The 13829-nt window shown below is 46.5% G+C and overlaps 1 protein-coding gene across 5 annotated transcripts in view; it reads right to left on the bottom strand.

Annotated features, from left to right (window-relative positions):
- Window positions 1–13829, bottom strand: part of LOC139280184 (anoctamin-9-like) — a 242322-nt gene that overhangs the window by 193879 nt on the left and 34614 nt on the right. For 4 of the 5 annotated variants that reach the window (XM_070899766.1, XM_070899762.1, XM_070899763.1 and 1 more), the window contains exon 3: window positions 12601–12714. The exons of the other annotated variant lie outside the window; for it this stretch is intronic. Coding sequence is in view for 3 of the 4 variants with exons in the window: in XM_070899762.1 (XP_070755863.1) it covers window positions 12601–12714 (114 nt within the window). In the remaining variant the exon portion in view is untranslated. The remainder of the gene's footprint in view (window positions 1–12600; window positions 12715–13829) is intronic. 5 annotated transcript variants of the gene reach the window in all.

Raw genomic sequence — 13829 nt, 5'->3', positions numbered from 1 at the left:
GGCCGAATGCAGACCGGGAGCTGTACTGGGCATGCGCCCATAGCAGTCACGTAAAAAACGTCTTTTTCTTTTTCGCGCATGCGCAGAAGGGGAAGGGCCATCGTTTTTTCAGCACAGATATTAGACTCCACCCCCCAAAGCTAAAGGACAGGCTGCGTGCTCCAATTTCAAAAATTAGAACGGGGAAACTTGCAAGCTATTTTTTTGGAGTAGTTGGGGTCAATTAAACAGGCATAACTCTTGTAATGCGCCAAAAAACGGCATTTGGGGAAAATTGAACCCAGCATCTCCTACAAGAGTTTCTCGTCCTAAGCCGCATGGTTACCTCCAGCATGCTCAAAGAGCAACCCTTGGGACCCCTCAAATGATATCATCTGCCGGTACCTAGAAACATAGAATATAGGTGCAGGAGTAGGCCATTCTTCCCTTCGAGCCTGCACCACCATTCAATATGATCATGGCTGATCATTCACCTCAGTACCCCTTTCCTGCTTTCTCTCTATACCCCTGGATCCCTTTAGCCGTAAGGGCCATATCTAACTCCCTCTTGAATATATCCAATGAACTGGCATCAACAACTCTCTGCGGTAGGGAATTCCACAGGTTAACAACTCTCTGAGTGAAGAAGTTTCTCCTCATCTCAGTCCTAAAAGGCTTACCCCTTATCCTTAGACTATGTCCCCTGGTTCTGGACTTCCCCAACATCGGGAACATTCTTCCTGCATCTAACCTGTCCAGTCCCGTCAGAATTTTATATGTTTGTATGAGATCCCCTCTCATCCTTCTAAACTCCAGTGAATACAGGCCCAGTTGATCCAGTCTCTCCTCATATATCAGTCCTGCCATCCCGGGAATCAGTCTGGTGAACCTTCGCTGCACTCCCTCAATAGCAAGAACGTCCTTCCTCAGATTAGGAGACCAAAACTGAACACAATATTCCAGGTGAGGCCTCACTAAGGCCCTGTACAACTGCAGTAAGACCTCCCTGCTCCGATACTCAAATCCCCTAGCTATGAAGGCCAACATACCATTTGCCTTCTTCACCGACTGCTGTACCTGCATGCCAACTTTCAATGGCTGATGTACCATGACACCCAGGTCTCGTTGCACCTCCCCTTTTCCTAATCTGTCACCATTCAAATAATAGTCCGCCTTCGTGTTTTTGCCACCAAAGTGGATAACCTCACATTTATCCACATTATACTGCATCTGCCACTCGTTTGCCCACTCACCTAACCTGTCTAGGTCACTCTGCAGCCTTTTAGCGTCCTCCTCACAGCTCACACTGCCACCCAGCTTAGTGTCATCTGCAAACTTGGAGATATTACACTCAATTCCCTCATCCAAATGATTAATGTATATTGTAAACAGCTGGGGTCCCAGCACTGAGCCCTGCGGCACCCCACCAGTCACTGCCTGCCATTCTGAAAAGGACCCGTTTATCCCGACTCTCTGCTTCCTGTCTGCCAACCAGTTCTCTATCCACGTCAGCACAAAGTCAGTACAAAGTCAGCTTCCACATTAATGTCATAATATCCAACTTCAATTCTCTACCGCCTCTTTCAACCTAGAGATTCAATAATATAATGCTAATTGTCCATTGTGCTGATATGCATTCAGCCGGCTGGTGAGCATATTATTGGGAGCTAAGGTTTTTTGCCTGCAATGAACCAGTACTGCATAGTGCACTGTAATGCAGTAGGAAAGTGTCTGTAACGTCCTACAGGCATGATGTAGCAGTTCCTGCAACTACATTGGTGCTCATATAATGGGGTAAGGTTGGAAATTCCAAGATTTTGACCCACTGGTGAAGGAATGACAACATATGTCCAGTCTGGATGGTTTGTGACTTGGAGAACTTGGAAGTTTGGTGTTTCCATAATATTCCTACTCTTGTCCTCTTCGATAGTAGATATCACAGGGCTAGAAGGTAATGTTAAAGTAATATTGATGAATTGCTTCAGCGCATCCTGTTATATATGTAAACTTGTATTTACTCTGTACAGCCATTAGAGGGCTCATCCCCTGGAGTCCCAAGGGATCCCATAATCCCTCGGGAGCACAGGTACTTAAGGAGGCCTCACAGGTTGGAGTGGCACTCTGGAGACCTGCAATAAAAGACTAAGGTCACACTTTACTTTGAGCTCACAGTATTCAGTCAGACTCTTTCTTCATACATAACAACTGGCGACAAGATACAGATAACGAACCCAACGATGCAGAGAACAGTGGGCATCCTGGAGAAATTCTCGGAGGGAGATGATTGGGAAACCTTTGTGGAGCAACTCGACCAATACTTCGTAGCCAACGAGCTGGAAGGAGAAGCGAACACTGCCAAATGAAGGGCGATTCTACTCACCGTCTGCGGGGCACCAACGTATGGCCTCATGAAAAACCTGCTCACTCCAGCGAAACCCACAGAGAGATCGTACGATGATTTGTGTACACTGGTCGGGGAGCATTTGAACCTGAAGGAAAGCGTTCTGATGGCGAGGTACTGGTTCGACACCTACAAAAAGTCTGAAGGCCAGGAAGTGGCAAGTTATGTCGCCGAGCTAAGACGCCTTGCAGGACATTGCGAATTTAAAGGATATTTAGAGCACATGCTCAGAGACATTTTCATAGTTGGCATTGGCCACGGAACAATACTTCGCAAACTTTTGATTGTCGAGACCCCAACCTTGAGTAAGGCCATAGCGATAGCCCAGGCGTTCATTGCCACCAGTGACAATATAAAGAAAATCTCTCAGCACACGAGTGCTCCTACAAGTACTGTAAACAAAATGATGTTGTTTTCAAATCGCAACGTATAGGACAGGCCCCACATGCCTGCAGCTGCACGTCCGCAGATGTCTCAAGAGTTTACCATCAAGGGTGATGAATGCAAGGCCATTAACACCTTGTTGGCGCTGCAGGAATGATCATGGTTTCCATTCATGCCGCTTCAAAGGATACGTTTGCAAGGGCTGTGGAACAATGGGACACCTCCCATGTGTGTTCAGGCAAGCTACAAATCCTGTTAATCCTGCAAACCATCATGTTGCAGAGGAGGACAGATCCACGGCGGATCAAGACAAACCAGAGCCTTAGACCGAGGAGGTAGAGGTATATGGGGTGCACACATTTACCACAAAGTGTCCACCGATAATGCTGAATGTTGAACTAAATGGATTCCTGGCGTCAATGGAGCTGGACATGGCGCGAGCCAGTCCATCATGAGGAAAGACTTTTGAAAAATTGTGGTGCAGCAAAGCCTCAAGGCTAGTCTTAACTCCAATTCACATGAAACTAAGAACTTACACAAAGGAACTGATTCCCGTAATCGGCAGCGCTACCGTGAAGGTCTCCTGCGATGGAGCGGTGCACAAGCTACCACTCTGGGTGGTACCGGGTGATGGTCCCACGCTGCTCGGCAGGAGCTGGCTGGGAAAGATACGCTGGAACTGGGCCGACGTCCGACGCTTTCGTCCATCGACGACACCTCTTGTGCCCAGGTCCTAAACAAGTTCCCTTCGCTATTCGAACTAGGCATCGGTAAATTCCAAGGAGAAAAAGTGCAGATCCACCTAATTCCGGGGGCACGACCCATTCATCACAAGGCGAGAGTAGTACCGTACATGATGAGAAAGGCTAGAAATCGAGCTAGATCGACTGCAAAGAGAGGATATAATTTCACCGATCGAATTCAACGAGTGGGCCAGCCCGACCATCCCAGTCCTCAAGGGAGACGGCACCGTTAGAATCTGTGGCAATTACAAAGTAACTATCAATCGTTTCTCCCTGCAGGACCAATACCCATTACCAAAGGCCGACGACCTCTTTGCAATACTTAAATGGTTGATGGTGGATAAGCAATGGCAAACATTTAAAGATCACATGGATGAACTTCAGCAACTGTACATCCCTGTCTGGAGTAAAAATAAAACGGGGAAGATGGCTCAACCATGGCTAACAAGGGAAATTAAGGATGGTGTGAAATCCAAGGAAGAGGCATATAAATTGGCCAGAAAAAGCAGCAAACCTGAGGACTGGGAGAAATTTAGAATTCAGCAGAGGAGGACTGAGGGTTTAATTAGGAGGGGGGAAATAGAGTATGAGAGGAAGCTTGTAGGGAACATAAAAACTGCAAAAGCTTCTATAGATATGCGAAGAGAAAAAGATTAGTGAAGATCAACGTAGGTCAGAATCAGGTGAATTTATAATGGGGAACAAAGAAATGGCAGACCAATTGAACAAATACTTTGGATCTGTCTTCACTAAGGAAGACACAAATAACCTTCCGGAAATACTAGGGGTTCGAGGGTCTAGCGAAAGGGAGAAACTGAAGGAAATCCTTATTAGTCAGGAAATTATGTTAGGCAAATTGATGGGATTGAAGGCCGATAAATCCCCAGGGCCTGATAGGCTGAATCTCAGAATACTTAAGGAAGTGGCCCTAGAAATAGTGGATGCATTGGTCATCATTTTCCAACATTCTATTGACTCTGGATCAGTTCCTATGGACTGGAGGGTAGCTAATGTAACACCACGTTTTTAAAAAGGAGGGAGCGAGAAAACAGGGAATTATAGACCGGTTAGCCTGACATTGGTGGTGGGGAAAGTTGGAATCAATTATTAAAGATGAAATGACAGCGCATTTGGAAAGCAGTGACAGGCAGGATCGGTCCAAGTCAGCATGGATTTATGAAAGGGAAATCATGCTTGACAAATCTTCTAGAATTTTTTGAGGATGTAACTAGTAGAGTGCACAAGGGAGAACCAGTGGATGTGGTGTATTTGGACTTTCAAAAGGCTTTCAACAAGGTCCCACACAAGAGATTAGTGTGCAAAATTAAAGCACGTGGTATTGGGGGTAATGTATTGTCGTGGATAAAAAACTGGTTGGCAGACAGGAAGCAGGAATAAACGGGTCCTTTTCAGAATGGCAGGCAGTGACCAGTGGGGTGCCGCAGGGTTCAGTGCTGGGACCCCAGCTATTTACAGTATACATCAATGATTTAGATGAAGGAATTTAATGTAATATCTCCAAGTTTGCAGATGACACTAAGCTGGGTGGCGGTGTGAGCTGTGAGGAGGATGCTAAGAGGCTGTAGGGTGACTTAGACAGGTTAGGTGAATGGGCAAATGCATGGCAGATGCAGTATAATGTGGATAAATGTGAGGTTATCCACTTTGGTGGCAAAAACAGGAAGACAGAATATTATCTGAATGGTGACAGATTAGGAAAAGGGGAGGTGCAACGAGACCTGGGTGTCATGGTACATCAGTCATTGAAGGTTGGCATGCAGGTACAGCAGGCGATGAAGGCGGCAAATGGCATGTTGACCTTCATAGCTAGAGGATTTGAGCATAGGAGCAGGGAGGTCTTACTGCAGTTGTACAGAGCCTTGGTGAGGGCACACTTAGAATATTGTGTTCAGTTTTGGTCTCCTAATCTGAGGAAGGATGTTCTTGCTATTGAGGGAGTACAGCGAAGGTTCACCAGACTGATTCCCGGGATGGCAAGACTGACATATGAGAAGAGACTGGATCAACTGGGCTTGTATCCACTGGAGTTTAGAAGAATGAGAGGGGATCTCATAGAAACATATAAAATTCTGACAGGATTGGACAGGTTAGAGGCAAGAAGAATGTTGCTGTTGCTGGGGAGTTCCAGAACCAGGGGTCACAGTCTAAGAATAAGGGGTAAGCCATTTAAAACCGAGATGAGGAGAACTTCTTCACTCAGAGAGTGGTTAACCTGTGGAATTCTCTACCGCAGAAAGTTGTTGAGGCCAGTTCGTTAGATATATTCAAAAGGGAGTTAGATATGGTCCTTACGGCCAAAGGGCTCAAAGGGTATGGAGAGAAAGCAGGAAAGGCGTACTGAGGTTGAATGATCAGCCATGATCTTACTGAATGGCGGTGCAGACTCAATGGGCTGAATGGCCTGCTCCTGCACCTAATTTCTATGTTTCTATGTTTCTAATCATCAAAGGGCCTAACCTGCATCAACACACACAAAGGTCTCTTCATTTATAACAGATGTCCGTTTTGAATTCGATCAGCGGTGGCGATATTCCAGAGAAACATGGAAAGCTTACTGAAGTCGGTCCCGCGCACAGTGGGAGCATCTGCAGAGTCTGGAGGAGGTTCTTAGTTGACTCAATCGCGTGAGACTCAGGTTAAAACGCTCAAAGTGAGTTTTCTTGGCACCTGAAGCGGAGTTCCTGGGGAGGAGGATCACAGCAGACGGCATCAGGCCCACCGATTCGAAGACGGAGGCGATCGAGAACACGCCGAGGCCACAGAACGTGATGGAGCTGCGGTTGTTTCTAGGACTCCTGAACTACTTTGGTAACTTCTTACTGGGTCTCAGCACTCTGTTAGTACCACTGCACGTCTTACTACGTAAAGGGGATGAATGGGTATGGGGCAAAAGCCAAGAAAGTGCCTTTGTAAAAGCTAGAAAATTGTTATACTCAAACAAATTGCTTGTGTTGTATGATCCATGTAAGCGTTTGGTACTAGCATGTGATGCGTCATCATATGGCATCGGGTGTGTATTGCAACAAGCTAATGATTTTGGGAAATTGCAACCAGTTGCTTATGCATCCAGAAGTCTGTCTAAGGCTGAGAGAGCCTGATTGAAAAAGAAGCATTTGCGTGTGTCTATAAGGTAAAGAAAATGCATCAATATCTGTTTGAGCTTCAATTTGAATTGGAAACTGACCATAAGCCACTGATATCCCTGTTTTCCGAGAGTAAGGGGATAAATACTAATGCATCGGCCCGCATCCAGAGATGGGCGTTCATGTTGTCCGCATACAACTACGCCATCCGCCACAGGCCAGGCACAGAAAACTGTGCAGATGCTCTCAGTAGACTGCCATTGCCCACCACGGGGGTGGAAATGGCGCAGCCCGCAGATTTAGTCATGGTTATGGAAGCATTTGAAAGTGAGCAATCATCCGTCACAACCCGACAGATTAAAACCTGGACGAGCCAGGACCACTTATTGTCCCTAGTCAAAAACTCTGTGCTTCACGGCAGCTGGTCCAGTGCCCCAGTGGAAATGCAGGAAGAGATAAAGCCGTTCCAGCGGCGCAAAGGTGAAATGTCTATACAGGCAGACTGCCTTCTGTGGGGCAATCGAGTAGTGGTTCCCAAGAAGGGCAGATACACCTTCATCAGTGACCTCCACAGTACCCACCCAGACATCATAATGATGAAAGTGATAGCCAGATCCCACATGTGGTAGCCCAGTATTGATGCTAATTTAGAGTCCTGCATTCACAGATGCAACACGTGCTCACAGCTAAGCAATGCACCCAGGGAGGCGCCACTAAGTTTATGGTCTTGGCCCTCCAAACCGTGGTCTAGGGTACACGTCGACTATGCAGGACTGTTCTTGGGTAAAATGTTCCTTGTGGTTGTAAATGCATTCTCCAAATGGATTGAATGTGAGATAGTCGACGAGCACGTCCGCTGCCATCACTGAAAGTCTGTGGGCCATGTTTGCCACGCATGGACTACCTGATGTCCTTGTGAGTGACAACGGGCCATGTTTTACCAGTGCTGAGTTCAAATAATTCATGACCCGCAACGGGATCAAACATGTTATATCTGCCTCATTTAAACCAGCATCCAATAGTCAGGCAGAGAGAGCAGTGCAAACCATCAAGCAGGGCTTGAAGACGGTAACGGAAGGCTCACTGCAGACTCGCCTATCCCGAGTCTTGCTTAGCTACCACACGAAACCCCATTCGCTCACTGGGATCCCACCTGCTGAACTGCTCATGAAAAGAGCACTTAAGACAAGGCTTTCGTTAGTTCACCCTGATCTACATGAACAGGTAGCGAGCAGGCGGCTTCGACAAAGTCAATATCATGGTAGCGCAAATGTGTCACGTGAGATTGAAATCAATGATCCTGTATTTGTATTGAATCATGGACAAGGTCCAAAGTGGCTTCCCAGCACTGTTGTAGCCAAAGAGGGGAGCAGGGTGTTTCGGGTCAAACTTTCAAATGGACTCATTCACCGAAAACACTTGGACCAAATCAAACTCAGATTCACGGACTATCCTGAGCAACCCACTTTGGACCCTACCTTCTTTGACCCCCCAACATACACACCAGTGGGAACCGACACCATGGTTGGCCACGAAGCAGAACCCATCATCCACAGCAGCCCAGCAGGACTCACCACACCAGGCAGTCCAGCATGGTCAGCTGCACAGCAGCCCAGCGAGGGCCCAACAAATGATTCAACAACACCAGCTTTCACACCGAGACGATCAATCAGGGCAAGAAGGGCCCCAGATCGACTCACCTTGTAAATAGTTACACTGTTGACTTTGGGGGGGAGAGTTGTTATATATGTAAACTTGTATATGCTCTGTACAGCCACCAGAGGGCTCATCCCCTGGAGTCCCATAATCCCTTGGGAGCACAGGTACTTAAGGAGGCGTCACAGGTTGGAGTGGCACTCTGGAGACCTGCAATAAAAGACTAAGGTCACACTTTACTTTGAGCTCACAGTATTCAGTCAGCTCTTTCTTCATACATAACACATCCTGTAGATAATATATGCTGCAACTACAGTGTATGGAGGTGGAGAGGAGAATTTTGAGTCCAGTGGAAGGATCACTGATCAAACGGATTGCTTTGTCGGATCGTGATCTTGACTTTTGTTGCGGCTTCACTCACCCTGACATGTTCCGTGTAGATGGTGGAAAGACTTTCAGGGATCAAAGGTGATCCACTCATTGCAGACTACACTGCTCTGAGCCGTGATGTTTATATTGCTGGTTGGGCTAAGCTCTGGTCAGCAGTGACGCCCAATATGTTGATGGTAGGGGATTCGGGAATGGTGGTACAATTGAAGGTTCGGGCTTTTTCTTGTTCAAGATAGTCATCACCAGTCAGGAATTCTGAGTGCTTCAAGTGAATCCGTTTTTAGTAATCTATAATGACTCAAGAGTCTAGTTACTGCAAACTCACTCAGGTGCAACCTGATCCATCTTTATTCCAGCCCAAGAGTGCCAGCTTGACAAAGACACACAGCTTAAATACAGGTGACCAAGCACACATGCCACATGCGTACAGCACGATGACCTCCAACCGCGGCGCCCTCTGGTGTCTGGTGACCCCCAAGCATTAATACATAACAACATCCCCCTTTTAAAATCTTAACAAGAGTCTTTTTACAAATTAAGACGGTCTGGGACTTTCCTCTCACGAGTTGATCGTCTCAGTTCAACTTTGGCTGTGGGCGAGCGTTCTGAGTCCGTTGAGACTGAGGGCTGAGTAGCCGATCTGATGGGAGTGGTCATGACCACATCAGAGACTGAAGGTTCAGAGTCAGTAATGTCAGCAGACCCTCTGGTGAGTGAACAATGGTTGGTTGGTCATTGACTGCATCTTCCTCACTCGGTTTCAGTTCATCTGTGTGCCGCAGTTTAACCTGGTCAAGGCGTTTCCTGCATGTTTGCCTATTCTTGAGCACGACAATAAACACTCTGTTACCCTCCTTGGCAGTAACAGTGCCGGCGATCTACTTTGGACCTTGACCATAGTTCAGTACGTAAACCGGATCGTTACTTAGATGTCACGGGACACGGCAACACGATCATGACATCATTGCTGACTTTGACGTCTGTTGTAGTTCAGCAGGAGGAACCCCAGTAAGAATATGAGGTCTTGACCTGTAACTGAGCAATATACATGACAACCGTCTCTGCAGTGAACCCTGAGTTACATGTTTCATACTTTGCTTGATCGTTTGAACGCCATGCTCTGCTTGACCATTAGAAGCAGGCTTGAATGGAGCTGATCTCACATGTCTGATGCCATTGAGTTTGTCACTCACAACAATGTCAGGCAAACCATGAGTAGCAAACATGATACAAAGGCTCTCAATGGTAGCTGTAGACATAGAAACATAGAAAATAGGTGCAGGAGTAGGCCATTCAGCCCTTCTAGCCTGCACTGCCATTCAATGAGTTCATGGCTGAACATGCAACTTCAGTACCCCCTTCCTGCTTTCTCGCCATACCCCTTGATCCCCCTAGTCGTAAGGACTTCAGCTAACTCCCTTTTGAATATATTTACATACTGGATGACATAATAACACACTCTATCCATTTAGAATATGCATTCACCAAGACAAAAAACATCTTTCCTCGGAACGGGCCTGCAAAATCAATGTGGATCCTTGATCATGGTTTGGATGGCCACGACCAAAGACTCAGCAGAGATTCCACTGGTACTTTACTTAGCTGCATGCAAGTATTGCACTGATGCACGCATGATTCCAGATCAGAGTCAATTTCAGGCCACCATACATGAGACTTAGCAATGGGCTTCATCATGGCAATACCAGGATGAGTGCAATGAAGTTCACGTACAAATTTTTCTCTACCTTTCTTAGGCATGATTACACGATTGCCCAACAGTAAACAGTCTGACTGAACGGACAGCTCATCCTTGCGACGGTTGTAAGGTTTGGTCTCCTCACGCATCTCCATAGGTATGGCAGACCAATCACCACTGAGTACACACCGTTTCACAACCGATAAAATAAGGTCATGGCTGGTCCAGATCCTAACTTGTTGAACAGTGACAGGGGTTCCTGTGTCTTATAGGCCAACGTCAGATCCAGTTTCGTGAGCGACTTTCCACCAGCTAGCATGGCGAACAGGTCATAATCCCTCGGTAATGGATACTGATCCTGTTTCGAAAATCGGTTAATCGTAACCTTGTAGTCTCCACAAATCCTGACAGTACCATCACTCTTCAACACAGGAACACTGGGACTAACCCACTCATTAAACTCAACCAGTGATATGATCCCTTCATGCTGGAGTCTGTCAAGCTCAATTTCAACTTTCTCCCTCAAAATGTACAGAACAGACCGAACTTTGTGATAGACAGTCCTTGCATTAGAGTCCAGGTGAATCTGCAACTTGGCTCCCGTAAAATTACCAATGCCCGTTTCAAACAAAGAAGGAAACTTTTTCAATACTTGAGCACACGAAGTATCATCCACCGAGGACACATCTTGACATCATTCCAGTTCAGCTTGATTTTCTCGAGCCAATTCCTGCTGAACAGCATTGGACCATTACCTGGGATGATCCATAATGGGAGCTCGTGAACCACACCGTCATATGACACCTCGATTGCAGTACTGGCAAGCACCAGTATGAGTTCCTAAGTGTAAGTACGCAACCTGGCATTGACTGGACTCAGCTTCAGTTTCGCTGCCTTAGTGTCCCACATCTTGTCGAATGTCCTTTGGTTCATGATCAACTGGCTCGCACCCGTGTCCAGCTCCATTGATACAGGCACGCCATTCAGCTTCACATTAACGACTATTGGCTGGCTCGTGCTAAGGAACGAATACAGTCCATTCACTTCCTCCTTGGGTTGCGTATCTGGGCCATCACTGAACTGGTTCTCATCAACCACGTGGTGAGCCGCACCACGCTTGCTCCGTTGTGGACACATCCTGTGAAGATGCCCCACTTTCAAACATCCATTGCATGAGTATTGTCTAAACCGACACTGATGAGGCCGGTGATTGCCCCCACAACGCCAACAGGGTGAAATCTGATTCGAGCCAGTTGGCGGGCTCTGAAGCAGCGGCAGGTTTCGCGTAAACAGCTCTGCCCGAAGATGGCGCCATCTTGTTTACAGTACTTGCCGTGGAACTCTGACTCGTCGATGATATCTGCCTCAAATTATCATCCGTCGTCATGCATGCCTGGGCAGTCGCGATGGCCTTTCTCAAATCCAGCGTCTCTGCAGCCAACAGCTTCCTGAGGATCGCATCATGGTTGATGCCTATCACGAAGACATCACGCAGCATGTCTTCCAGCATGTTCCCGAATTTACACGGCTCAGCAAGATGTCGCAGGTCGCGACATATCCCGACATGTCCTGGTCCTCAGCACGAACATGCGTGTAGAAACGGTAGTGTGATATGACGATCCCCTCCTTTGGCTTCAGATGGTTACCCACCAACGGACACAATTCCTCATACCCTTTTTCCGCTGGACGTACAGACGAGAGAAGATTCTTTATGAGGCCGTAAATTTTCGGACCACAAACGGTGAGGAGAACTGCCCTGCACTTAACTGCGTAGGTCTCTGCCTCCATGCTGTTAGCCACAAAATACTGATCCAGGCGGTCGACAAAATCTGCCCAATCCTCGCCCTCCATGAATCTCTCCAGGATTCCAACAGTACTCATTGTGCATGCGAAGGTTCTTAAATTACCTCGTCGTCAATTGTAATGATTCAAGAGTCTGTTTATTGCAAACTCACTCAGGTGCAACCTGATCCATCTTTATTCCAGCCCAAGAGTGCCAGTCTGACAAAGACATACAGTTTATATACAGGTGACCAAGCACACATGCCACATGCGTACAGCCCGATGACCTCAGACCGCGACATCTTCTGGTGTCTGGTGTCCCCAAGCATTAATACATAACATAATCTATGGTGGAAATCTATTCAATAATCAGTGACTCCATGTGTTAAACAGGTTAAACCTCAGTTTGTAGGTTTGTATCCTTTTATTATTGCTTAGATTCTGATTTGATTTTATTCTACTCACCACTATATTGAAGCCTTTTTCTCTCAAGTTTCTCAGATATAATCTCCTATTCGCATCATTTCTGCCAATGCCAATGTCTAATTTTCTTGTCACTAAGACAAAGTCAACTTTATCCTGAAACATACAAACATTATGGTTCAGAAAATGGACAAAGCAGCAGAACACAGTAAAACTTATCTTTCTACAGGAAGACTTAACTTCCGCCTAATGCATGCTATAGCTGACCTGGGAGTGTTTAATGCGGCAATGAAAAGGGACTTTACGCTCCATCCACATGACCTGGAAGGGTTTGATATGACAGATAGAGATTCATTTAGAATCAAATCTATTCATACCTGACCTTAGACCACCTGGTTAAGTGACAGCTTTACTCTGCAGCTAACTTCTGTGTTTGATGCAAGGTTGCTTCATGGGACAATGTAGAAGGACTGCTTCTATCCTCTTCCAGTACCTGATATAGCAAAAAACAAAAAGGGCCACTGTACACCAAAATTCTAAAGGGTCAAAGTGTAATAAAAAGACAAGCCTGAAAGCTCGGTGCCTCAATGCAAGGCGTATTCGGAACCCAGGAGAGGGCTCTGAGTTAGTTAGAGTGGGTGACAGCTCAGATGAACAGGACCCCAAGAAAGAATGCAAAAGGCAGGAGGCAACAGAGCAGAGTAGCACTGGAGTCAGTGTAAACCACAAGGTGATAGGAAGGGACAATATGTATGAATATAAAGGGGCTGCAGGAGGGGTCAAAACTAAAAATCATGGTTTAAAAACTAGTATTAAAACACTTTACCTAAACGCACGCAGCATTCGAAATAAAGTAAATGAGTTGACGGCACAAATCATTACAAATGGGTATGATTTGGTGGCCATTACAGAAACGTGGTTGCAGAGTGGCCAAGACTGGGAATTAAACATACAGGGGTATCTGACAATTTGGAAAGATAGACAAGAAGGGAAAGGAGGTGGGGTAGCTTTGTTAATAAAGGATGATATCAGGGCAGTTGTGAGAGACGATATTGGCTCTAATGAACAAAATGCTGAATCATTGTGGGTGGAGATTAGAGATAGTAAGGGGAAAAAGTCACTGGTGGGCGTAGTTTATAGGCCCCCAAATAATAACTTCTGCACCTGGGCGGGACCGGAACCAATGTCCTAGGGGGAGTGTTTGCTAGTGCTGTTGGGGAGGATTTAAACTAATATGGCAGGGGGATGGGAACCAATGCAGGGAGACAGAG

The sequence above is a fragment of the Pristiophorus japonicus genome, chromosome 14 (genome assembly GCF_044704955.1).
Source record: "Pristiophorus japonicus isolate sPriJap1 chromosome 14, sPriJap1.hap1, whole genome shotgun sequence".
Lineage (NCBI taxonomy): Eukaryota > Metazoa > Chordata > Chondrichthyes > Pristiophoridae > Pristiophorus > Pristiophorus japonicus.
This window is presented reverse-complemented; position numbering and strand designations above follow the sequence as displayed.